Consider the following 23,672-nt stretch of genomic DNA (forward strand, 5'->3'; position numbering starts at 1 on the left):
AAGGGGACACAGGAGCCTCCAGGAGGTATCCAGGGGGTAAGGGTCCCTCCTGACCACCTCGACGGGTTGCACTCTCATCTGCCTCCCAGCTCTTTGAGCTGGCCGTCCTCTCTGCCCCAAGCTCCACCACCACCCCTGTCCTGTGACTGGAGGAGACTCGGGGCGTTGCTGGCCCACTATGCCTTTCCCCAGAACTCACAGTGGGGCCTTCCTGGGAGAGGGGGCATCAGCACTCTGCCACTTCGACCATGTCATTTGGCTGTGGTGACCCCTAACTGCTGGTGCAAGCTCGTGACCCAGACCTGGCCAGTCAGTTCAGTCCAGGGATGGTCCTCTCCCCCAATCAGAACCCTGATCCTGGTCATTTTCTACCATCTCCTAGGGATTTGTAGAAGGACCTGCAGGGAGGGGACCTGCATGCGGACGAGGGCGACACAGGAGAGCAGGACTGGGGGACTCGGAGGCGCCCAAAGACGGCTGCTTCCACACCTGCTGGGGAGGCGGCCACATGTTTCTTTCCGCATGTGTGCTTCCCGTTCCTATGGGGGTGCCAAGGGCTGCCACACGAAGCCCTGCTTTGCTGCAAGTCTCGTCTGAGACGCCTCAGAGGAGCCTTCCCTGGTCACCTTGTGCTGCGGTCTAAATGGGGGTGTCCCCTACACTGTCATGTTCAGGTCCCAGCCCTAGTGTGAGGGTGCTTGGAGGCGGGGCCTTTGGGAGGTGATTAGGACTTGAGGGTGGAGCCCTCGTGATTGGGACCAGGCCCTCAGAGGAGGCTCCAGAGAGCTCCTTCACCCCTGCCACCAGGTGAGGACACAGGGAGAGGATGGGGAGCCCGGCTGTGTGCAGCCCAGGAGAGCCCTTGCCAGGCCCAGGCATGCCAGCACTGCCCTCGGACTTCCGGCCTCAGGCCTGGGAGAAGCCTGTTTCTGCCACTCATAAGCCAGCCAGTCTCTGGTGTTTCTGCTCCAACAGCCCAAGGGGGCTGAGACATTGAGTACAGAGTGTCCCCACTTTGTGCTCTGCCATCCCCCCAGAGCCCCCCACGGCTCTCAGCCCACTGCAACAATCTCACCTGCTTCTTCACTCTGTTTGCTGACAATCCCATGCAGGGGCCTCGAGGGCAGGGACCTCCCCCGTCTTGGTCACCTCTGTATCCCCTTGGCCTAGTGGGCTCACAAAGGATGCCACAGCCTCAGATAGTTCCCACAAAGGACACAGGGACCGCAGGGCAGTGGGGATCCTGGACAGGGGACTGCATAGCACCAGGATCACAGTCTGTGACCGGAAACAGGGGCAGGGAGACAGCCTGAGTCCCTTCCCTGATCAGCTGCAGGGCCCCTCTCATTTCCTGGGCCCCAGGGCTTCTCCCCATGGCAGGAGACACCTTCCACGCCCCTGGGATAGAGAGGCAGAGACACCAGCTAAGAGCTGGCGTGTCTTCTCAAAGTTGGCAGATCCTGCAGGCCCAGCGCAGCCTTCTGCACCCCCCATCCCCCAACTCCAAACAATGACACCTGTCAAACCCTGGAACCAAGGAGATTGCCTCATGAGCATGGGGGTCGTGGGTCAGGTGAAGAGCCGCCCTAAAGGTCGGCCCCAGCAGGGGGAAGAATTCACACCTACTGACCTGCTGAGGTCCCCAAGTTAGGCAAGTCCAGTCCTGTATCTCTTATTTGTCCTCATAACCAGACAGCCCAGTGGGCATGGAACCACTGCTGCAGGAGCAGAAGTGACAGCCCAGGATTCTGTGAGGAGCTTGAGCCGCCAGCCCACAGGCTGTCTGACTCAGGGACACCCCTCAGGCAGGACCTGGATGCTGTACAAACCCCGATGGGGAGCCAGGGCCTTTTCTGGGAGGGGACATGGAGATGGCTACTCCGGGGGGTCAGTTTCAGAATTTCTGCTAAAAATTAAAAACATACCTTGTGTGAGCCCTAGTAGTAGCCTTAGAGAGTCACGCCTGGGCACAAGGAGGCCCATCCCTGCAGGGTTGTCTATGGGCTGAAAACTGGCAAAGAGCCGACCGTGGAGGGGGGAGGGGATGCGGTCACTACACGTGGAGGGGTCGCCACACTCTGCGACAGCACAACAGCCAAGGAACCTGATGTGGAAAGTTCTCCAAGATGTGTTATTGTTCAGTAAAACAACTGAAAAAGAAAGAGCAACTCATATGGCATGAAACCTTTATACAAACCACAAACACACAGGCACTTGTAAGTGTACGGAGAGAAGAGAGAATATTCTGGAAGGATACATGCCAAACTGACGGGGAGATAGGGAGAGGACCAGGATTGGGAGTAGTGCTCAAAGGAGACTGTCACCTTAGCTTTAATGTATTTTTAAGATGCAATTTTAAAATCATCATCATACAAAGAACTTCCCGAGGCCTCTGCTTTGTTGCTGCTGGCCGCTGTCCACTTCTCCAGAAACGGAACCCAGCTCCTCCTTCAGGGGCTTCAGCCCACTGCCTCTGCAGGCGCCTGCTGGCTGGTCGGGCGTGTTTCTGTGCCCTGGTCCTCTCTGTGACCTCCAGCTCCAACCTGTCCCCTGCAGCAACCCTGGGCCAGGGAAATGCAGTTCCCGCCTCCTAGATCCTGCCTTCCCAGAACCCCTCCAGGCCCTGAGCCAGGCCCAGGGGCCGGGCATCAGCTGGTCAACCCATAGGCCCTATTACAAAGCCGCTGTGTGGAGCTAGACCTTGGGTGGTTGGGAGGGGTCGCAGGGCTGCTTCCCTTCCCCCCACCAGGTGGGCGGCCCAGAGGGGAGTGGGCCTGTCCACCTAGCACCCAGCAGGCCTCTAACACCCCCATCTTACAGAGGACACAGGCTGGGGCAGCAGACGCGACTTCCTCAAGGACCCTAAGAGGGCTCCAAGCCTCCAAGAGAGAATCTCGTTCCCTGACTCTTACCCCTGATCCCACCTAACGGCTGGGGAAGGTGAGGGTACAAGAGGGGCACAGGGTGCTCACAGGGCACTCGGGACAGAGGCTCTGGGCCAGGTTGGGGGCGGGTGGAGGCGGGGCTGCTCATGCGGAGCCCAGCCCAAAGTGCTGATGCAGCTGCCGGCTCGGGCTGCCCCCCCCACCACAGCCACCGCCACCCCACCCCCAAGGGTGAGCCCAAGGTGCAGCCTGCAGGGGGCCTGGCCTGGTGGTCAAGTGACTCTGACTTCTGGGGGATTAGAGGCTGGAATTCAGCTCCCACAAGGAAATGAAGGCCCACTCGGGGAGGATCACTCATAGTTGATTGCATGCCCATGCCGTCAGAAGCGGCCCTGGCTGGACTGGACACAGTCCCATGTCACACTGCACAGCTGCTGGCGGTGCCACTCCCATCCGTGGTGGCCCTGGGGGTCTAAGAAGAGCTGGGGACGTGAATAAGTGTATGTATCCTGTGACTCCTGCAGGGTCTCAGCCAGGGTGCCTGTGGCCCCGTCAGCACCTCTCACCGGAGCACTGGCTGGGGGGCGGAGCCAAGAAGCGACTTAGAGCCCACATTCCACCTCCAGACCTGCCCCAGGTGCTGGCTTCCTGGCGAAGTCCTGGCTAGCCAGATGGGTGGAGAGGGGCAGCCACTGTCTTCCTGCCCCCCTGCTGAGAGGCCGAAGGAAGCCAGAACCCAGACCCAGAATGCAGAGCTTGGACCTGAGAACTTAGGGTGCAGGCCACAGCCGGAGTGGGGACCCCAGACACTCGAGCCCAGGACCCGAAGCCTAAAGCCAGGCCTCCGAGTTTCACTGTGGAACCGAGAAACCAGAGAAACCGAGCACGCACTGCCATCTGGGAGTGTGCCATGCCAGCCTCATGCTCAGGCCTGGTCCTTGGGGCCACCATGAAGCCCCGGGGCACAGGGCTGGAGAGACATGGAGAGACCAGGAGGTGGTTTCTGAGGAAGCCTAAAGCAGCCTCAGCTCTTTCAGCCACAGACTTTGGCCTTGTCAGTGAATGAGTGACCGGCACATGAGCCACTAGGATTAATCATTGCCCAGGGCTCGTATCCCCAAAAGAGAGACAGGACATTCTCAGGTCAGCTGCCCACGCTTTAGAAAATGGGGCCTGGATGGGACATGTCTCAGGGCCCTGCCTGCTCTGTGCTGGGCAGCTGGGATTGAAGTGCAGGCTCTTCAAGAGGGGACAAAGTCAAGAGGGATTGCTCTGCTTCCCAAAGGGCAGTGGCAAGTGGCCTTTATCTGTCATCCACCCCCTGGGGAAGAATGGCTGCCTGGACCGGGGATAGAACCCACAACCTTATGTTGTACAGGATGACGCTCCAACCCACTGAACCACCCGGCCAGGGATCACATATTTAAGGAGCAGTGGATCTTAATGGAGAATTGTGCAGACAGCAGGCGTGCACACCCACCCCCACAGCTCCCTTCGTTCCAGACACACACACACACACACACACACACTTGTTCTTGGCATCATGCTCTCTGTTCAGCAGCCATGTTGCTCCTGGGGAATCATTTCCGTTGGTGAGACGAAATTCATTATCTGTCAGCTTGTCACGTTCACATTGGCCATGCTGTTCGTGCTTCCCACTCCTTGCAAGCTGCCCCTTCCCTCAATGCTGGCCCAGGACAGCTCTCCTGCGTCAATGAATCACTCTGTTCTCCCATCACCTGCCATCTCAGCAGACCCAGAGACCAGGTTGTCTCTCTCTCAAAACGTGGAGACTTTGGTTTCTAGGGCACCTGCTTCTCTGCTGTCCCTCCAGAGCCCCAGGCCAGCTGCAGGCCCGAGTTCTGTCTTCCTCTGCCTGCCCCGGACTGTGGGTGCTCCTCTGGTCTCAGCCCACCACAGTTCTCCTCACCACACTCTCCCTGGGCCCCTTCCCAGGGGAAGCCAAGTCATGTTGAGCCCCCAGGTGGAGATGCTGAGAGGCTAGCCCTGGCAGGTGTTAAAAGGGAGGGGGGGTGAGGTGATAAGAAGTGCATCTGGAAGGGCTGGCTGACTGTGTTTGGAGATTGGATTGGGAAGAGGGAGGGCAGAGGTATTGCAACAACGCAGGTGAGGGGTGGTAGCCGGTGGGAAAGCAGAGCCAGGAGAACTGGGTGATGGATTGGAGACAAGGAGGTGGAGGAGAAGAACTTCTCGAAGACGCCTGCCCCATTTCCTGCCCAAAGGGACAGCCCACGCTGCTCCCTGAGGCCCCTGCTGGGTTCTGGAGCATGGCCTGTGCCGCAGACACAAGCGGGGACCCAGCTTGGGTCTGGGTCCTCGCTCCCAGGCGCGGTCAGCACAGACAGATCTGGGCGTCTTCCCTCCACAACTGTTCCTCCTCCTGGAAGCCTTTTCTCCATACGAGACATTGCCAACCACCCAGACCGCAGGCCCAGAGGTCTGGGGAGGCCATGGCCAGAATGCACGTGAGCAGACAGGGCAGGGTCATTATTCAGGGGGACACACAGAGCCTGTCACAGACCGGGAAAAGCTGTAGTGTTATTGAAAAGGAGAAGCAGCCCTGGCTGGTGTGGCTCAGTGGATTGAGTGCCAGCCTGTGAGCCAAAAGGGTGCCGGTTCAATTCCTCATCAAGGCACATGCCTGGGTTGCAGGCCAGGTCCCCATTTGGGGGTGTGTGAGAGGCAACCACACACTGAGGTTTCTCTCCCTCTCTTTCTCCCTTCCTTCCCCTTTGTCTAAAAATAAATAAATAAAATCTTTAAAAGAAAAACCACATCTGTGCTGAGTGTAAAGACACAGGAAAAGGCTTTTGATATAACGGCAGATGAAAAAGGGCAAGACTCAGTCTTTCATAGACATGGAAATCCTCAGTGGGTGAAAAGGCAAAGAGATTCCCTTCTTCATTCCAAATGTACGGGCATGAGAGAAACTACAAAACAGTTGTTCACCAGAGCATCTGAGATCCTGCTTCCCAGCATGTTGTGAGTTTGGCTCAGATAAACTCATAGAAAGTTTAAAAGGGAAGACAGAGGGAAAAGGATGAAAGGCAATGTTCTGAACATTATGGTGATGTTTCTGAGAAGCAGGGTTATTTTTAATTTCCTTTTGCTATGAATGGAGACGTTCCAGCTGATTCCCTGCCTCCCAGTCCCCGAGCACCCCCAGAACAAGCCCTAGGGCCATATGGCTTATTGTCCTAGGCAGGGTGCTTTTCAAAGTGAAAGGGGACACTGGGTCAACAGCCACACCAGGACCTGGCCAGGCAAACCAGAACATGTGGTCACTCTACCGAACCAACCCCCACCACACCTCCACAGAAGGGACACACCCCTTCTGACCCCTATGGGTTCTGTGGCCTAAACTGACACAGCCACGGGTGGGGGGGGAGGTGGAGTTGTGTGTCCTGCTCTTAGCCACTGTGACAGAGAGTTTATTCGGACCAGTCCCCACAATGCTCTGTGAATTAACCACTAACTAGTTAACCTTTGTCACACTCAAGGGGAACTATGCAGATTCCTGTCTTCCGTGATGGAAAAGGCTGGGCCTATGTCACCCTCAGCCGCTATCAGCGTTGAGCAGGGGTGCAGCTCAGGGGACCTCAGGCAGGCAGAGGCAGGACTGAGATTCCAGAGGAGGTGGGGCCCTGTTGTTGGCCAGGATGCCTCAACCACCTCAAAGACAGTCAAAGGGCAGGAGAGCATGAAGAAGACACGAAGCCAGCACGCCGAGGGACTCTGTTCTTGGCACAGAGATGGGTCATTTATCTCACCGCCTTCCATGGCTAACTGGAAAGGCCGAGCTAAGTGCCATTTTATCTGGGAGGTGAGGCGACGCCTAAGAATCCCAGCTGACACAGGGACTGGTCCATCGTTTAGACCAGGAGGGAAGCCGACCCTGCCAATCCTGGCTCAGCACAGAGTAGGAACTTGACGAATGTGCTTAGAAATATTGGGTTGGCCAAAATTCTGTTTAGTTCTTTCTGTAAAATAAGACACGTTTTTTCATTTCCACCAATAATACTGTTGATTTGGATATTCTGAGTATGCCGGCTGTCTCCCACTATTGGCTTCTAGTGGGTAGAGGCGAGGGGTGCTGCTGAACGTCTTCCAATGCATACGACAGCCACGCTGCAGAGATTTGGCCAAAGTGTCAGTAATGCCAAGAAACTTCGCAAACCACTTTTACATGTTCAATCAGCCACAGCACCTTCTCCACACACTGCACAAATCTTTGTGTGTGTGTGTGTGTGTGTGTGTGTTTCAGTTGCATTTTTACCTTTCTTGAAATAATAAAGCATAATATGCTGAAAATGTATATTTTCTTCAATCTTCAATATTACAATGGCTGCACACAAATTGACCAGTTTTGATGTTTATCTTTTTATTTATTTTAAAGAATATATTTATTTTTTAAAAGATTTTATTTATTTTTAGAGAGGGGAAGGGAGGGAGGAAGAGAGAGAATCAATGTGTGGTTGCCTCTCACATGGCCCCCACTGGGGACCTGGCCTGCAACCCAGGCATGTACCCTGACTGGGAATAGAACCTGTGATGCTTTGGTTCACAGCCTGCACTCAATCCACTGAGCTACACCAGCCAGGGCTATTTTTTTATTTTTTAATAAATGTTTTAAATTATTTTTTAAGGTTTTCTTTCTTTTTTTTAGATTTTATTTATTTACTTTTAGAGAGGGAAGGGAGGGAGGGAGAGAGGGAGGGAGAGAGAGAGAGGGGGAGAGAGAGAGAGAGAGAGAGAGAGAGACATCAATGTGCGGTTGCTGGGGGTTATGGCCTGCAACCCAGGAATGTACCCTGGCTGGGAATCGAACCTGGAACACTTTGGTTCCCAGTCCGCGCTCAATCCACTGAGCTACGCCAGCCAGGGCTAGGTTTTATTTCTTTATCTTTTTAAATATATTTTATTGTTTATGCTATTATAGTTGTCCCATTTCCCCGCTTCACTCCCCTCTACCCTGCACACCCTCTCCCACCCACTTCCCCGCCCTTTAGTTCATGTCCATGTGTCATACTTATAAGTTCTTCAGCTTCTACATTTCTCATACTATTCTTACCCTCCCCCTATTTCCTACCTACAATCTATGCTACTTATTCTCTGCACCTTTTCCCCCTCTCTCCTCCTCCCATTCCCCTGTTGATAACCCTCCATGTGATCTCCATTTCTGTGGTTCTGTTCCTGTTCTAGTTGTTTGCTTAGTTTCTTTTGGTTTTGCTTTAGGTGTGGTTGTTAATAATTGTGAGTTTGCTGTCCTTTTACTATACGTGTTTTTTTTTTAATCTTCTTTTCTTAGGTAAGTCCCTTTAACATTTCATAAAATAAGGGCTTGGTGATGATGAACTCCTTTAACTTGACCTTATCTGAGAAGCACTTTATCTGCCCTTCCATTCTAAATGAAAGCTTTGTTGGATAGAGTCATTTGGGATATAGGTCTTTGTCTTTCATGACTTGAAATACTTCTTTCTAGCCCCTTCTTGCCTATAAGGTCTCTTGAGAAATCAGCTGACAGTCTGATGGGAACTCCTTTGTAGGTGACTGTCCCCTTATCTCTTGGTGCTTCTAGGATTCTCTCCTTCATTTTTACCTTGGCTAATGTAATTATGATGTGCCTTCGTGTGTTTCTTCTTGGGTCCAACTTCTTTGGGACTCTCTGAGCTTCCTGGACTTCCCGGAAGTCTATTTCCTTTGCCAGAATGGGGAAGTTCTCCTTTATTATTTGTTCAAATACATGCTCAATCTGTTGCTTTTCCTCTTCCCCTTCTGGTACCCCTATAATTTGGATGTTGGAACGTTTAAAGATGTCCTGGAGGTTCCTAAGCTTCTCGTTTTTTTTTGAATTCTTATTTCTCCATTCTTTGCTGTTTGGTTGTTTCTTTCTTCCTTCTGGTCCACTCTATTATTTTGAGTCCCAGTTTCCTTCCCATCACTGTTGGTTCCCTGTGCATTTTTCTTCATTTCTTTTATGGTAACCTGCATTTTTTCATCTAATTTGTGACCAAAATCAATTCTGTGAGCTTTCTGATCACCAGTGTTTTGAACTGTGCATCTGATAGGTTAGCTATCTCTTGGTCGCTCAAAAGGATGAGTTCTGGGGCACTGATTTGTGCTTCTGTTTGAGCCACCTCTGTCTCTCTCTCTCTCTTTTTTTTTTTTTTTTTTTTGGACTGGTCGCTCCTGTTACAATGAGGGGGCAGAGCCTTAGGTGTTCACCAGGGCTGGGCACCCCAGTCACTAGATTGTGACATTGTATGTGAGGGCAGGGTCGAGAGGGAACATTGGTGGTAGCTCTGTTCTCTGTGGGATCTCAGTCCCTTCCCTGGGATCCTGGGTTGTGCCCTCTTCCCTGCTCCACAATCACTGCCTCACTGGGTCTGCCAGCTGCCACTTGCGTACTTGGGGTCCACCTGCTGGGATCTTGCATGCCCCAGATGCCTTACGCGCTCCCAGTTGCCACTTGCACCCTCTTCTCATCTCCGCCCCTCCTACTGGTCTGAATGAACGGGTCTATTTCAACTTCTTGGCTGTCTGACTTCCATTCAGATAAATTTTCTGTCAGTTCTGGGTGTTATTCTGCCTCTAAATTGTTGTTGTTCCAATCTTAGTTGTGCGTGGAGGAATGGTGCGTCCACCTATGCCTGCATCTTGCCAGAAGTCCCTATTTCTTTATCTTTAGTGAGAGGGAAGGGAGGGAGAAAGACAGGGAGAAAAACATCAATGTGTGGTTGCCTCTTGTGCACCCTCTACTAGGGACCTGGTCCAAAATCCAGGCATGTGCTCTGACTGGGAATCGAACCAGTGACCCTTCAGTTCACAGACCAGCACTTAATCCACTGAACCACACCAGCCAGGGCTGATTTTTTTTTTTAATGCACACTGATATGACAGTTGTCACAATACAATCTAACAAAGTTGTTTCAAATGAAGTTAAACACAAATAAGCACTACTAGACCCATCCTACAGAAAAAAAAACTAAATGAACTTGAACTTTCTGGCCAACCCAATGATGGATAGACATAGGCCAGCTGGCTGGCTAGGTGGGTTGGTAGATGGATAGATGGAGGGACAGACGGATGGGTGGATGAGTGGATAAGTGGATGGGGGGTGGGTGGATGAAGGGGTTGGGGGGGGCGGGGGGGTGGGGGGGGGTGACTAGAGGGGTAGGTGGATGGAGGGGTGGGGGGTGGATGGGGGATGGATGGGGGTGGGTGGATGGGGAGGATTGGGGGTGGATGGAGGGGTGGAGGGGGGGGCAGTTGTACAATGTTAGGCAGTTGCCCAACTAGATCTTGAATGGAACCTACTATTGCTGGATCTGATCAAACCTTGATCCCTTGGAAAAGAAGTTTCCTCCTCATCTCTCTGGAATCTGGTCCCCAGCTCAGGCTCCATGGTCTGTGAGAGGGGAGCAAACTGCTCAAAGGCTTCCCTGGACGCCTGTTTCACATCGTTATCGGTCCCCCAACCCGGAAACCCAGCTGCCGTGCATTCCCACTCCCTCCCTCTCTTCCAATCTCCGGTCCTGCTGCCCAGATGCCCCTGGGACATATTCTCTTTCCATCCCTCCTTCCCACCTTTGTTCAGAGTTCATCATCTCTCTGCCTCTTCACTGGTCTCTCTGCTTCCAGAGTCACCCCGGGACACATCCCAACCCCACCCCACCCAGAGGGACCATTCTAAAATGTAGACGGGCCCTTCTTGGTCTGGCCAGGTTCCACATTCTGTTAGGCTCTCACCCTGGACCCATGGTTGGGCATTGGAGATGCTCCAACATTGCACAGCACGTGGCTCCTCTGGGTCAGTCTCCCATTGCTTCTTCCATTACAGACTCCTTCTCCTCCAAATGTCTCCCCCCACCCAGACACACAGACCCACGGACACACAGACCCACAGACACACAGACCCATGGCAAGGCCCAAGGATGTTTGGGTCACTCCTTGGGGAGTCCTGTCAGGCCAAGAATGAGGAGAAGGGGCTGGAGCCACAGAATCTTTGGGGACCCTGGCAATACAGTGCCTAAGTGACTTCAGGGTCCCGGGGTGGAGGTGGGGTGCAGGCTGTGTCTGAGCCCTCCCTGGGTCTGGGCAGTGTTTCAGGCTGAGCATCTGTGAGGCGGGGTGGGTGGGGGTGAGCCGCAGACTCCTCCTGCAGAGCTGACGATTAGCAATTAACTGGGAGGAATCTCGGGGATGAGGTTAATGGGGGAACAAAGGGAGGGCAGCTAGGGTTCTAGGGACTTTGCCCTTGACCTGAGGGTATAAAGTGGAGGGTTCCAGCTTCTCTTCAGGCTCCTGGGATTTCCCTGAGCAGCTGAGCAGGAGCTGAAACACAGAGCCCCAAGGTGAGCCCAGGGCCCTCTCCTCCCAACCTTATCCCCACACGTAATGAGGAACAGTTCATCACCCCAGCCCCTCACCTGTGTCCTAACTGTGCCCCTCTTCCTGCCCCCATAACATGTCAGTGCTGACCCAGTCTGGCTCACCCCCAAAGTAGAAAGTCGCTGTGCTCCCCAAGGACCTGGCACTCAGCTTGGCCCCCTGCCCCCGCCCCACAGCCAGGGCCCCGTGGGACAATGTTGGGAATGGGATGGGGGGCATTGCTGAAGCAGACTGGGGCACCCCAGCCCCAAGAACCAAGAACTCCTGGGGCGGGGGTTCAGGGGGTGGGTGTGCCTAAGCAGGCTTGGGCTTCCCAAATGTGGGGCCAGTGTGGAGGGGTCCTCCTTACCTAAACCAGCCCTTCTCTGAGCTGCATTCACGGGAGAAAGTCAGCAGGGCCTGTTTACTGTTGGGGGGACTGGGAGATGGACAGGGAAAGAAGTTCACTTGTGAGGCGAGCCCAGCCCGGTGGACGCTCCCCTGAGGTGCCTGTGGCTCCTCACCGCCGCTCTCAGGACGGACAAAGCTCCTGTGCACCCATCCCCAGGCACCTCCCAGCCTCTGTCCCCTCGTTCCCTGGCCTCACCCACTGCAGGGCCTTCTCGGCTCCTGCCTGCACTTGGCCTGGCCTCAGCACCGCCCCTTCCCCTTCTGCTGGTAATCTTGTGCTGGCTCCTCACAGCAGGATGCCCTCTTTCTGCCCCCCCAGGCACTCTGGTGGCACCCATATCTGCCATTGGAACCCTTGTCCTCGTTGCCATTTCCCATCTATCTGAGGGATTATTTCATTGACATATATCTCCCCACCAAACTCTGAGCTTTGGGGGGCAGGTGCTGTGTCTGTGTTCAGTCACCACGGTGCCCAGCATCTAGCTTGTGCCCGGGGCACTGCAGACGCCCAATAAGTAGTTGCTGAGTGAGTGAGCGCATGCCCAAATCTGTGCTGACCACCTGCGTGTGTGTCCCCAGGTGTGTGTGTGTGTATGTGGGGGGGGGGAGCCTATGGGCGTGTGTTTGGAATCACACATCATGACTCTGTGTGCATGGGGGGCGGATGTGCGAGTGTCCAGGGCCCGGCAGCTGTCGTTCACTGTTGCTGCAGAAGCCTGCGCATGTGCCCAGGATGATGTCCTACAGAGACAGGCTGGGGGGCCCTGCTGTCTCCCCACTCCCAGTCAGGGGCCATGTGATGCGTGGGGCGGCCTTTGCCTACGTGCCCAGCCCTCAGGGTGAGTGCGCTCCCACCCCAGACCCTGCTTGCTCACGGTTGCCCACACCCCAGGGGAAGCCTCCCCTCCTCCCCCCACCCCTCCTCCCCTTGGGGGCCTGGGGCCTCTGGGAACGCCTGACCAGCCTCCCTCCCCAGTCCTGCACAGGATCCCAGGGACCGCTGCCTATGCCTTCCCCAGCCTGGGCCCGGTGGCCCTCGCCGAGCCTGGCTGCCCCTTCGGGGAGGTTCTAGAGCTCCATGACCCGCTGCCCACCAAGCTGGCCCTGGAGGAGGAGCCGAAGCCAGGTGGGCCTCAGGGGAGGAGGTGGGGGTGTTGGCCACCGCTGCCCAGCCCTCTGGCCACACATTCACGATCGTCCCGTCTCCAGAGTCCGGGCTAGCTCAGAAGCTGCGCTGGGCTGCCGTGACGCTGCTCAAGGTGCCCCTGATGCTCGCTTTCCTCTACCTCTTTGTGTGCTCCCTGGATGTGCTCAGTTCCGCCTTCCAGCTGGCTGGAGGTACGGTCAGGGGAGGGGCCTGGGGACGGGTCCCTGAAGGGCCTTGGACAGTGTGGCTCATGCTTCCCAGGGAAGGTGGCTGGTGACATCTTCAAGGACAATGCCATCCTGTCCAACCCGGTGGCGGGGCTGGTGGTGGGCATCCTAGTGACCGTGCTGGTGCAGAGCTCCAGCACCTCCACCTCCATCATTGTCAGCATGGTCTCCTCTGGCTGTGAGTGTGCCCACAGGGCCGGGCCGGGGCACAGTGTGGGCAGCGGGGTATTCTGGGGGCGGGCTGGCAGCGGGCTGGGGGCGTGTCAGGGATGAGGGCAAGGGCAGGAGTGAAAATAGGGGTGGAGGGCAAAGGGCAGAGCTCTGTCATCTCCCCCTCTATCCTCCTAGGCCTGGACAGGAGTCTCAGTCAGGAGGGGGGGGTCCCAGGAGCTAAAGGGTAGCAGATGGGGGCACAGACCCAGGATGGCTCACCTCCACAGCACCACATGGTACTTATTCCACCAGTCGGGGGAACAGCACCAGGGAAATCAGAGAAGCAGAGCCTATAGGGGGACATGTATGTCTATATACGGCTGCTTGCACGGACTTTGCCCGGGGACTGAGGCTGGCAGGCATGCCCACCGCTGGTGTGCAGACCACTGGGAGGGGCGGGTGGAACTCTGGAGCAGAAGCTGCAGAGCACAGGGAAGCCTCAGCGGTGCTCCAAAGGCCTTTTGCCTTGTGTCTCATTGGATGGGGCCCCCCAGATTATTGAGGTTTATCTCCTTTGCTTAAGGTCAGCTGATTGCAGAGGCAATCACACCTGCAAAACACCTTCACAGAGACCTAGCTATGCTGACACACGAAACTGATTGTCATACTTGTGTACAGATGCCAGTTCTAATCGATTGGCAACAGGTGCACATATTTGCACACAGGACACATGCCTTCATATATGCATGCCCACACACACGTTCATCTACATGCATTGGCTCACACATGTTCACATATGTGAAACACATAGCACATACCCACAGGTACCTGCAACACTGCTGCCCTGAGGGGCCCACAGCGTGGCAGGAATGCCCACTGGGGGCCAGGACAGGGCAGAGGTGCTGGGGTGTGGGAGCTGGAAGTCCACACCCCTCAGCTAAGAGGCCCCCTTGAACCCAGTGCTGGAGGTCAGCTCTGCCATCCCCATCATCATGGGCTCCAACATCGGCACCTCTGTCACCAACACCATCGTGGCCCTGATGCAGGCAGGGGACAGGACCGACTTCCGGCGGTGAGGAGGCAGAAGGGGAGGGGCCCGGGAGTCGGGGGCGGGTGGTCCAGGCCCAGCCTACCCTACAACGTGGCCTTCCTGCCCAGGGCCTTCGCGGGGGCCACTGTGCACGACTGCTTCAACTGGCTGTCTGTTCTCGTCCTGCTGCCCTTGGAGGCTGCCACCCGGTACCTGTACCACATCACTCGATGGGTGGTGGCCTCCTTCAACATCCTCAGCAGCCGAGATGCCCCAGACCTGCTCAAGATCATTACGGAGCCCTTCACTAAGCTCATCATCCAGGTGGGGCGGGGCTTGCCGGTGCAGGTGGGGGCTGGGTGTGGCAGGCGCCCCTCCCTCACGGTGCCCACATCTGGCCCACAGCTGGACAAGTCCGTGATCACCAGCATTGCCATGGGCGACGAGTCCCTGAGGAATCACAGTCTCATCAGGATCTGGTGCCACCCAGACGCCACAGAGGTGAGTCCCCAGGTCCAGCCCCAGGTGAAAGAACCGCCTTTTGGGGCAGCCGACTGTAGGTGCCCTCGTCTCTTTACAAGGCTCCATGCAGACCCTAGACATCGTTAGCTCAGAGAGAGCAAAGACGCGGCCCCTTTTCTGTGAGACCATGCCTCACGCTGACTCAAGGCAGCCATTACTAATCGATTAGAGTAGGCATGTAATTGATTAGCCCAGCGGTTCTCAAAGTGCAGACCAGCGGCACCTGTGCCACCTGGGAACCTGTTAGAGATGGGAAGTGTTCAGCCCCTCCCCTCCACCTGCCAAATCAGGAAACACTCGGGGGTGAGGCCTGGCAGCCTAATTTCGACAAGGCCCCTGTCTGCTCCATGCTCAGTTTAGGGGCCCCTGATCTGCCTCAACCCTCTGGTTTCACCAGCAGAGAAATAGACTCCAAGGGGCAAAGAAACCTGCTACAGCTTGCCCTACCCTGTCAGGGCCCCAAGCGCAGGTCTCACCGTCTAGGACTCTCTCTTCCCCACGGGGTACAGGGGTTTAGTGGCTCAACTCTGCTGAGCCTGGGGGCCCAGACATACACAGAAAGGGCAGGAACGGAGCGCTACAAGGATGCCCAGGAGAGCAGGATGAACAAGGACAGGCCCAGGAGCAGGCCATGCGGGCCATGCGGACAGCTCACTGGAGACACAGCAGCCCTTGGTGCCAACATCGGAGCTCCTTTCCCTGGAGACTCCCACAGGCCTGTGTCCCCTCGTCCCTCTGCACTGTCTCTGCTGCTTCTGGCTTCTGCGGCCTGAATGAAGATCTCTCTGGATGAGTTGGACACTCATGGACTGGCCGTGACACCAGACTAACAAGGAAGCGGGCAACTAGCACACTTTCTCCCTCAGCCATCAGTGGGAATCCGCTCCATCAAAACCATAAGCCCCAGTGCCTGCTCCCCCTTGGTGATTACATATAAGAAGTAAACCCACTTAGAACGAGAGAGAAGGAAACTCCAAGCCCACGCCTTTCCCCCTCATCATCTCCGCTTGCTACTCCATGTCACTGAGCCTTTATCCCGGCGTGTGTGGAGAGAAGCCTCTCACCCTGCCCTCCAAGGCTCCCTGGCATGGCACACAGCTCCACCTGAGCCCTGCTGAGTGTTCGAGGCTGTCCAACATCAGAAATCCAGCACAGGCAGCTTTGGTGCTGGTTTTGGGACCTCACTGACAACCTCCACCTTGTCACCGGCTGGTGGAGCCCTCTCGAGCTCAAAGAATCATCACAACCTTCTCTGCTTCTTTGCAAAACCTGCAATGAGAGAAATCCCCCACTTTGATCTTCCCAATAAAACAGGCCGTGGAAGGGAGCTCCACAGCCCAGCTCCTCGCTGCTCGGAAGCCCTGCTGCCCACCTGCATCCAGCACACCCCCTGCAGCACGCACCACTGCACGCAGCCCTCCCCGATGACACCCTCACACGGTGCTGGTGAGGTGGACATGGCAACCCGTCTTCCACAGGAGGCCCCCGAGGCTCAGAGGCGTGCAGCAGCCTGCCCAAAGTCACTCAGCTGGGCTGTCCTCACTGCTCCAGCTGCCACCTACCTGAGCCCTGGAGACCCTTTAAGAGCAGTTTCCTTGGCTTGGAGAGTAACCAGGGGGTGGGACCTGAGGTCCCTGTTCTTGCTCTCTCTCTGGGACAGCCCCATGGGACGTCGTTCATGCAGCTGGAGGTGATGTGTGTTGGCGGATCCTCTAGCACTGAAGACTTGGGTTTTGCTTTGGCCACCGAGTCTCCAGTGCTCCCTTCCAGCCTGTCCCCATTGCCTCCATGCTTTCGTCACGCTGGACCCGACCTCGCCCAACCCAGTCTCCAGCGAACTATGTCACCAAGGAAAGGACTAGGAGTCTGAGGTTGTCCAGATGGGGAAAGAAAAAACAGAGGCAGTTTTAGTGCTGCTACAGCCCTTGGCGCTCTTGTGCGGTCGCACTGTGGACTGCCAGCCAGACCAGCCTGGTGCCAACAAGCATTTTGTGAGGAATTGCAATCTGAGAAGCAGGGGTGACTACATCCCTATTTTACAGATGAGGAAACTGAGGCTCAGAGAAGCTTGCCCCAGTTCATGTGATTGATGAAGGAGGAAAGTCCTGGTGGAACTTGGAGCCCGTGTTCCTGAATTTTCATCTTAAAGCCTCTTCCAGATGCCAGTCTGGAGCCCCACCACTCATGTGCATTCCCCATTGTGCCCATCACAAGCGAGGGCTACCAGGTGGCCGCAGCCACCCAGATAAACCCACCGGTGCGGCAGGTGATGCTCTAAGGAGTTCCCCCCTCCACCACCAGATGGCGCTGCCGGCGTGGCGATCTACCCCTCAGAAACAAAGACCCTTAGGGCCCTCCCTTGGAGGGGAAGCTAGTGCGCAGGCCCCCAGTCTGGCTCTCTCCCCAGGAAAGGATTCTCGGAGCCTGGCGTTCTTTTGTGAGCTTAATCACCTCTCAGTTCCCAGAGGTGCCTCCCTAATTTGGGATGGCTCTGCAGACATTTCAGTCCCAAATCTCTCTTCCGAGATTCCTCACAACTAGCCTCTGGGGAAAGGCGGGCAGGCTGACGAACCCCTGCCGCAGGGGAAGAAACAGAGGCCGGGAGAGGCTGTGTGTCTGGTCCAGGGTCACACAGCTGGGAGTGTTCAGCTGGGGTTTGAGCCCAGGGCAGCCAGAGGCTCATCTGCTCTCTGCTTCCCACTGAGTTCACCACCCCGACCACATCTCACCCCAACACTCCCCCCGAATTGCACCACACCCCCAGGAGGGACGGCCACATCCTGGGTGGGGTGTCCCAGACCCTGGGCTTGCCAGCTCTTTATCTGGCTGCAGCTTCCACCCTCTCTCTCCTCCCCTTGACAGCCTCTGAACTCCCCTGTGAGCTCGGCCAGGGCCACACCGCACACCCTGGGCAGGAATGTCAAGGCTTCAAAACCCCAGAGGCCTTAGCCCTTGCCCTTGTCCTGCCCCAACACTGCCAGCTCCTAGGGGATCGCAGAGAAATTCCTGCCCTTCTCCGGCCTCCCAGAATCCCACAGACCCCTTCCCCACTCATTTCCGGGCATCACCTGCTTCCCTGGGCTCCAGGCTGGGGTCCCTCAGGAAGGAAGACCCACCAAGGTCCCCTCCAACAGGGTCAAGGTCCTCAGGCATATATGTGGGAACCACTGATTCTAACCTGAGAAGTCAATCCCCCCCCACTCCCACACACACACCCTTCCCAGGCGATGGGCCCAGGGAGGGAAGGGGTCTGTCCTTATCTGGAGCCATTGTCATGAGCTAAGTCCTTAGGTGAGCATCTCACACACATTTTCTCCTGTAACCCTGTAAACAGCCCTTTCACTGTCCTGCTTCAGAGAGAATGAGCTCAGGGAGGGGGCAGGGCGTGCCCAGGGTGGTTGGTGTAAGAGGCAGGGTTTGAACTCAGACCTACCTGACAGCAAACACCTGGCTCTCCCCTCACACCTGGCTCTGTCCCTCACACCTTACTGTCCTTCACACCTGACTCTGTCCCTCACACCTTACTGTCCCTCACACCTGGCTCTGTTCCTCACACCTTACTGTCCCTCACACCTTACTGTCCTTCACACCTGACACTGTCCCTCACACCTTACTGTCCCTCACACCTGGCTCTGTTCCTCACACCTTACTGTCCCTCACACCTTACTGTCCCTCACACCTGGCTCTGTCCCTTACACCTTACTGTCCCTCACACCTGGCTCTGTCCCTCATACCTGGCTGTCCCTCACACCTGGCTCTGTCCCTCACCTGCAGAGCAGTTCCTACCATTTGCTTGGCTTTTCTAACCACGCCCATCAGAGACTATTTCCTCCTGGTTTCTCAGCCTGCTTGGGAGCACCCCGAGGCTCTGGTGTGACAAGCTGGGAACACAGCCGAGCACAGTGCCCCATGCAAGGGAGCACACACCACTAAAATAAACCCCAACCTAAAGCCAGGTGCCATAAATAGGTCTCATCTTATTATACGTTTTTTAAATGACATAGTTTAAAATCAAACCTAATGGAGCTGTAACATAAAGTGCCAGGACCCCACATGCACCTGTACCCTCAGCACGGGGGCAGGTCAGTGGCATGTGGAATGCGGAGCTCCAGAGGAATGGAACCAGCACCTATATCGGCTCCCAAAAGAGGCAGCACGGTTTGTCTGTAGGGACAAGAGAAGCTGTGGCTCTGGCATTTTGCCTGGGGCCCTGGGAGTGACTACTCTTTCCAGCCCCCATGCCCTCAATGAAATTGTAGGTCCCAGCCCAGCCCAGACCACTTTCTCCTCTTGTACTGGGGTCTGGGGAAGGGGGGAAGCATTTAAAAACAATAACTCCTTAACCCAACGAGGCTACAAGTGAATGCTCTCCAGACCAGACTGACTTTCCTAGAACGGTAAAGCATGTCTTAAAGTGGTTGTCAACATTTGCAAACCGGGGGTTTTACCTAAAACTATAGAACTGTGGTCTCTCTTGTCGAATTGGGCTCTTTGCCACGCTGTACTGTGCCCCTGGAGGGTAACAGTGGCCTGGAGCTGAGGGGCTGCGGCCCCCTGCAGGCCCGGAACACTGCATGCACCACCTCCAGCTGAGCCCCTCGGTTAGGCTGCTTGCTTGGCCCTGGGTCCTCTGGCTCGAGGAGCCTCCCCAGAAACCCCCATCACTTCACTGATAGTAAGTGGGGAAGGAAAAAGCTGTGGGGCCTGGGGCCTGGGGCCTGGGCCCCCCAGGGGTCCCCTGCCCCTCCCCCCAACTCTCTCCATATAAGGAAGTGAACAAAAGAGAAATGGAGCTTGGGCCTCAGATGGGAGGCTGGGCCAGGGTGCTGGGGTAGAGAGGGCACCGAGAAGGATTGGCAATAAAAATGGGAGAGATTTCAGGAGAAGAGAACCATGGACAACAGCCTCATGCCAGGAGAGGTGGCAAAAAGGAGGACAGGAAGCCACCGGGTCAGCGGGCCCTGTGAGCCCAGAGAGCCAGCTCAGGGGACTGTCGGGGCAAAACTGCAGAGGGCTGACCGTGACCAGGCCTGTGCGGCAGGTGTTTCCGCTCTCGCCTCTGCAGCAGAGGAGACAGGCTCAGAGCAGGCAAGCACAGCACTCAGGGCTGCACAGCACCCAGGGGCGTGCAGCCAGGAGGCCCATCATGGTGCCCGCAGGCCCATCTCTCCTGAGTCTCCACTTTGGCCCCATCTCCAGGATGCATTTTCTGGAATTTCCTAAGTCACTCTCCTCGTAATCTAGGTTTCCACCCCCATGCCCAGGGCAGAGGCCAACAGCAGCCAGACCCTCGGAAACTCGAGCATGGAGAAATGTGAGTGTCTGCCATGCAGGAAAGGCCTGGCCTGGCAGGGCAGAGCAGGGCTGCCCCCAGGAAAAACAGCTGCCAACCAGCCCAGCTCCTGGGCTCGGGTCAGGCCAGTTGTTGAGGTTTAAGGGACTGAGATAGGGCCTTAGGCGCCCTAGGTGGGGGGCTGGGAGCCAGGGGGTGTCAGCTCTCAACAACCTGACACCCCCCCAACAGGCAACCACATCTTTGTGGACACAAGTCTGCCTGACCTGGCTGTGGGGCTCATCCTGCTGGCTGGCTCCTTGGTGCTCCTGTGTACCTGCCTCATCCTGCTCGTCAAGATGCTCAACTCTCTGCTCAAGGGCCAGGTGGCCAAGGTCATTCAGAAGGTCATCAACACCGGTGAGCACCAGGCAGCGGTGGGCCAGCCGGGCATGGGCCTTTGCAAATTGCAGTGACCCGTGCCACTGCCCTGCTCCGCGAGCTGGGGAAAGCCCTGCCACCTCTGAGCCTCGGTTCCCTCCTGTGAACAAAGAGATGGAACCTGGTGGTCTCTGAGGCCCCCGAGGTGCTGGCGGCTGGGGTCTGTCAGCAGGTGGCTCCAAGGAGATTCTCAGAGGCCTCTGTGATTGAATCAGCAGGTAGTCATCAAGCCCCTACCTGTGCCAGGCTTGGTGTAGTGGGAGGGGAGAGAAGTGAGGTACAGGAGACAGGTCCTGCCCTGGGCTGGGAGGGGGTGGGGTGGGGGGCAGGTCGGCCAAGGAGGAAGCTAAAAGGAAATACATCAGAGTATGGAGGAGGCTGCTCCCAGCAGGTGGTGAGCGGCCCCAGTGCAGGGGGCACATTTGAGCAGAGACCTAAATGAGGAGTCAAGATGTAGCTGAACGGCCTTCCAGGTGGCAGGAAGCAGCGGGGCAGGTCTGTGGCCAGCGTGTGGTTTGCGGAGGGGGCAGAGAGAGATTGGGGGGCGAGTCTGGGAGGTATGGAGGAGGGGTCACAGGGCCATAGGCTGTGCTCAGGGTCTGGACTTTACTAAGGACAATGGGGACACTCGGGGGATCTGATTTTCATTGTCAGCTTCATTCTGGGCTTTTCAGGATGCTTCCTGGCCACGGGCAAGGCCGCGTGACAAATGCGGGAAGGGAGCTCGGTGGTGGGAGGAGGGCGGGGCAGGGAGGGCTGTCCACTGCAGGCTGCCCGGAGGGTGGGCATGCAGGAGAGCGAACAGCCTGGGCAAAAGCGAGACAGAGCCAGGCGGAGACAGGCCTTGAGTCCGGGACCGGAGGGCCAGCAGACCCCATCCCAGTTGAACAGGGGACTGACAAGGTCCCACTTGGAAGCTGGCATCCAAGACCTCTGGGAGGAGGGTCCCTACTCTGGTCCCAACGCCCGCCCCGCACTGACCTGCTGGGATGGGTTACTCACAGACTTCCCCGCCCCCTTCACCTGGGCCACGGGCTACTTAGCCATGGTGGTGGGCGCCGGCATGACCTTCGTTGTCCAGAGCAGTTCTGTGTTCACCTCAGCCATCACCCCACTCATCGGTGAGTGTCCGTGCTCGGGGTGGGAGTGCCGGGTGGCAGGCAAAGGGCTGCAAGGGGAGCCGGGGAGACCACACCCTGCCCTCTGCCTCCCAGGCCTGGGTGTGATCAGCATCGAGCGCGCCTACCCGCTCACGCTGGGCTCCAACATCGGCACCACCACCACGGCTATCCTGGCCGCTCTGGCCAGCCCCCGGGAGAAGCTGCCCAGCGCCTTCCAGGTATGCCCCAGGGAGTAGCTCCACCAGAGGGAGGGTCAGACGGGGCTCGAGCGTGGCGCTGGCCCAGGGTGGGATAACATGAAACAGACTTTTGACTGCTGACCAGGGGCCGTCTGCTATGCCAGGCTCCGTGGCAACCCTACGGGCGAAGTAGAACTGGTGTCTACTTTTCACTTAGTAAAGATGTGACTCAGAGTCACACCAGTAAATGGCCAGTGGGGTGTGCACTCTGAGGATGCTGTGAGAGGGGGCCTGGCCCGGTCTGGGGGATCAAGAGTGAGCAGGGGGACATGGCAGAGAGGTGCCTGTTCTGGGAGCAAAGGCGTAATGACAAGCCAGGGACGAGGGCCAGGGTGTGACCCCATCAGGCGGCCAGAGCTGCTAAGCCAGAAACTAGGAAGAATCTTGCAGGTGCTGGGCTTGGGCAGGATCTTCCAAGGAACTCCTGAAAGGGAGGTTTGTGAGGGAGATGTGGAGAGTTCTGGGCAGTGGTTATTTGCCCGCTGATCCAGAAGTGTCACAGTGTTTTACAGGGGGCACGTCAACCCTATGGTGATTTTCCCGCCTCCCGGACCAGACTGGGCCCCTCTGAACTATTCCCACGTCTGTGCCCACCTCGGCTTCTTCCCCCTCTCTCCTGCAGATCGCCCTCTGCCACTTCTTCTTCAACATCTCGGGCATCCTGCTGTGGTACCCGGTGCCCTGCATGCGCCTGCCCATCCGCATGGCCAAGACACTAGGCAAACGCACCGCCAAGTACCGCTGGTTTGCTGTCCTGTACCTCCTGCTGTGCTTTCTGCTGCTGCCCTCGCTGGTGTTCGGCATCTCCATGGCAGGCTGGCGGGCCATGGTGGGCGTGGGTGCGCCCTTCGCGGCCCTGCTGGCCTTCGTGGTGCTCATCAGCGTTCTGCAGAGTCGCAGCCCGCGGCACCTGCCCAAGTGGCTGCAGACCTGGGAGTTCCTGCCCCACTGGATGCACTCCCTGCAGCCCCTGGACCGCCTCATCACCCGGGCCACCCTGTGCTGTGCCAGGCCCGAGCCCCGCTCACCCCCGCTGCCTGCCAGGGTCTTCCTAGAGGAGCTGCCCCCAGCCACACCCTCTCCCCACCTTGCCCTGCCTGCGCACCACAATGCCACCCACCTCTAGGCTGCAGCCCTGACTGCCACTAGGGTGGGGAACGGCCTGTGCCTGATGCCCTCGGTGGGAGGCCAGGGGCTGTCTGGGTACCCTGGGCTCACTCCTGTGCTTGCGCAGGTCCCCAGAGGTCTGGGCTGTGGGAGCCTGTGTGTTGGCCTGCACAGGTGCACAGTGCAGAGCCCCTGGGGCTCTGTGCAGGCTGCAGCGGGCCTGGGTGTGACTTTCAGTCCTTTGTACACTGTTTGGAGGCCTGTCCTTGTGTAGTTGTGTCCACACAGCTCCAGCTGGGCTGGGTGGAAGTAGGGAGGATCTGAGTATGTGATTTGCCGCTGTCTGCTCGTACATAAGTGTGGTTGGTGCCTGAATCACTGTCTGGATTCTCGCCCCCTCCCCATCACTATCCTTTGTCCTTGACACCATGCTTCTCACCCTCACCCGGCATTCTGCATCACCGCTACAACCCCTTTCCGAACACTGCCTGATTTAAAGTGGGGGGGGAGGGAAAGAATTAAACTTTCATTATGCACTTGAACATCGGTTTGCTCTCATCTAGTGGTGAGGAGAGGCCATGGGCTGGGACTCAGAAACACCACTCCCCCCACAAGACAGCCGCTACTCCCAGAGAGAGCGGGCCTGCAAGCTTGCCCAGCAATCCTCCTGGCCCTGCTGTACTGAGTCCAGTCCACAGCTCAGACTCCCTGCAAGCCCCCCACGGC

At 56.8% G+C, this 23,672-nt stretch overlaps 1 protein-coding gene across 2 annotated transcripts; it reads left to right on the top strand.

Annotated features, from left to right (window-relative positions):
* The first annotated feature begins 11,207 nt into the window (after positions 1-11,207).
* SLC34A1 (solute carrier family 34 member 1) lies at positions 11,208-23,488 on the top strand. 2 transcript variants are annotated; one of them, XM_036014013.1, is made up of 14 exons: positions 11,208-11,260; positions 12,297-12,303; positions 12,435-12,526; positions 12,664-12,813; positions 12,897-13,025; positions 13,096-13,239; positions 14,175-14,286; positions 14,373-14,568; positions 14,650-14,745; positions 20,011-20,080; positions 20,291-20,458; positions 21,484-21,600; positions 21,694-21,818; positions 22,462-23,488. In XM_036014013.1, the coding sequence occupies exons 3-14, from the start codon at positions 12,487-12,489 to the stop codon at positions 22,963-22,965; spliced, it is 1,851 nt and encodes a 616-aa protein (XP_035869906.1). In that variant the 5' UTR covers positions 11,208-11,260; positions 12,297-12,303; positions 12,435-12,486; the 3' UTR covers positions 22,966-23,488. The 2 variants fall into 2 exon arrangements, with proteins under 2 accessions (XP_035869906.1, XP_028383945.1); XM_028528144.2 differs by lacking the exons at positions 11,208-11,260; positions 12,297-12,303 and having other exon boundaries at positions 12,421-12,526.
* The last annotated feature ends 184 nt before the right edge of the window (positions 23,489-23,672 follow it).

This window comes from Phyllostomus discolor, chromosome 13 (genome assembly GCF_004126475.2).
Source record: "Phyllostomus discolor isolate MPI-MPIP mPhyDis1 chromosome 13, mPhyDis1.pri.v3, whole genome shotgun sequence".
Taxonomy (NCBI): domain Eukaryota; kingdom Metazoa; phylum Chordata; class Mammalia; order Chiroptera; family Phyllostomidae; genus Phyllostomus; species Phyllostomus discolor.

Coding starts and splice junctions, on each gene's coding strand:
- SLC34A1 (XM_028528144.2), top strand. CDS start 12,421: ATGATGTCCTACAGAGACAGGCTGGGGGGCCCTGCTGTCTCCCCACTC. Junction 13,240..14,174: donor CAGCATGGTCTCCTCTGGCT/GTGAGTGTGCCC, acceptor CCTTGAACCCAG/TGCTGGAGGTCAGCTCTGCC. Junction 14,746..20,010: donor GCCACCCAGACGCCACAGAG/GTGAGTCCCCAG, acceptor CTCGTAATCTAG/GTTTCCACCCCCATGCCCAG.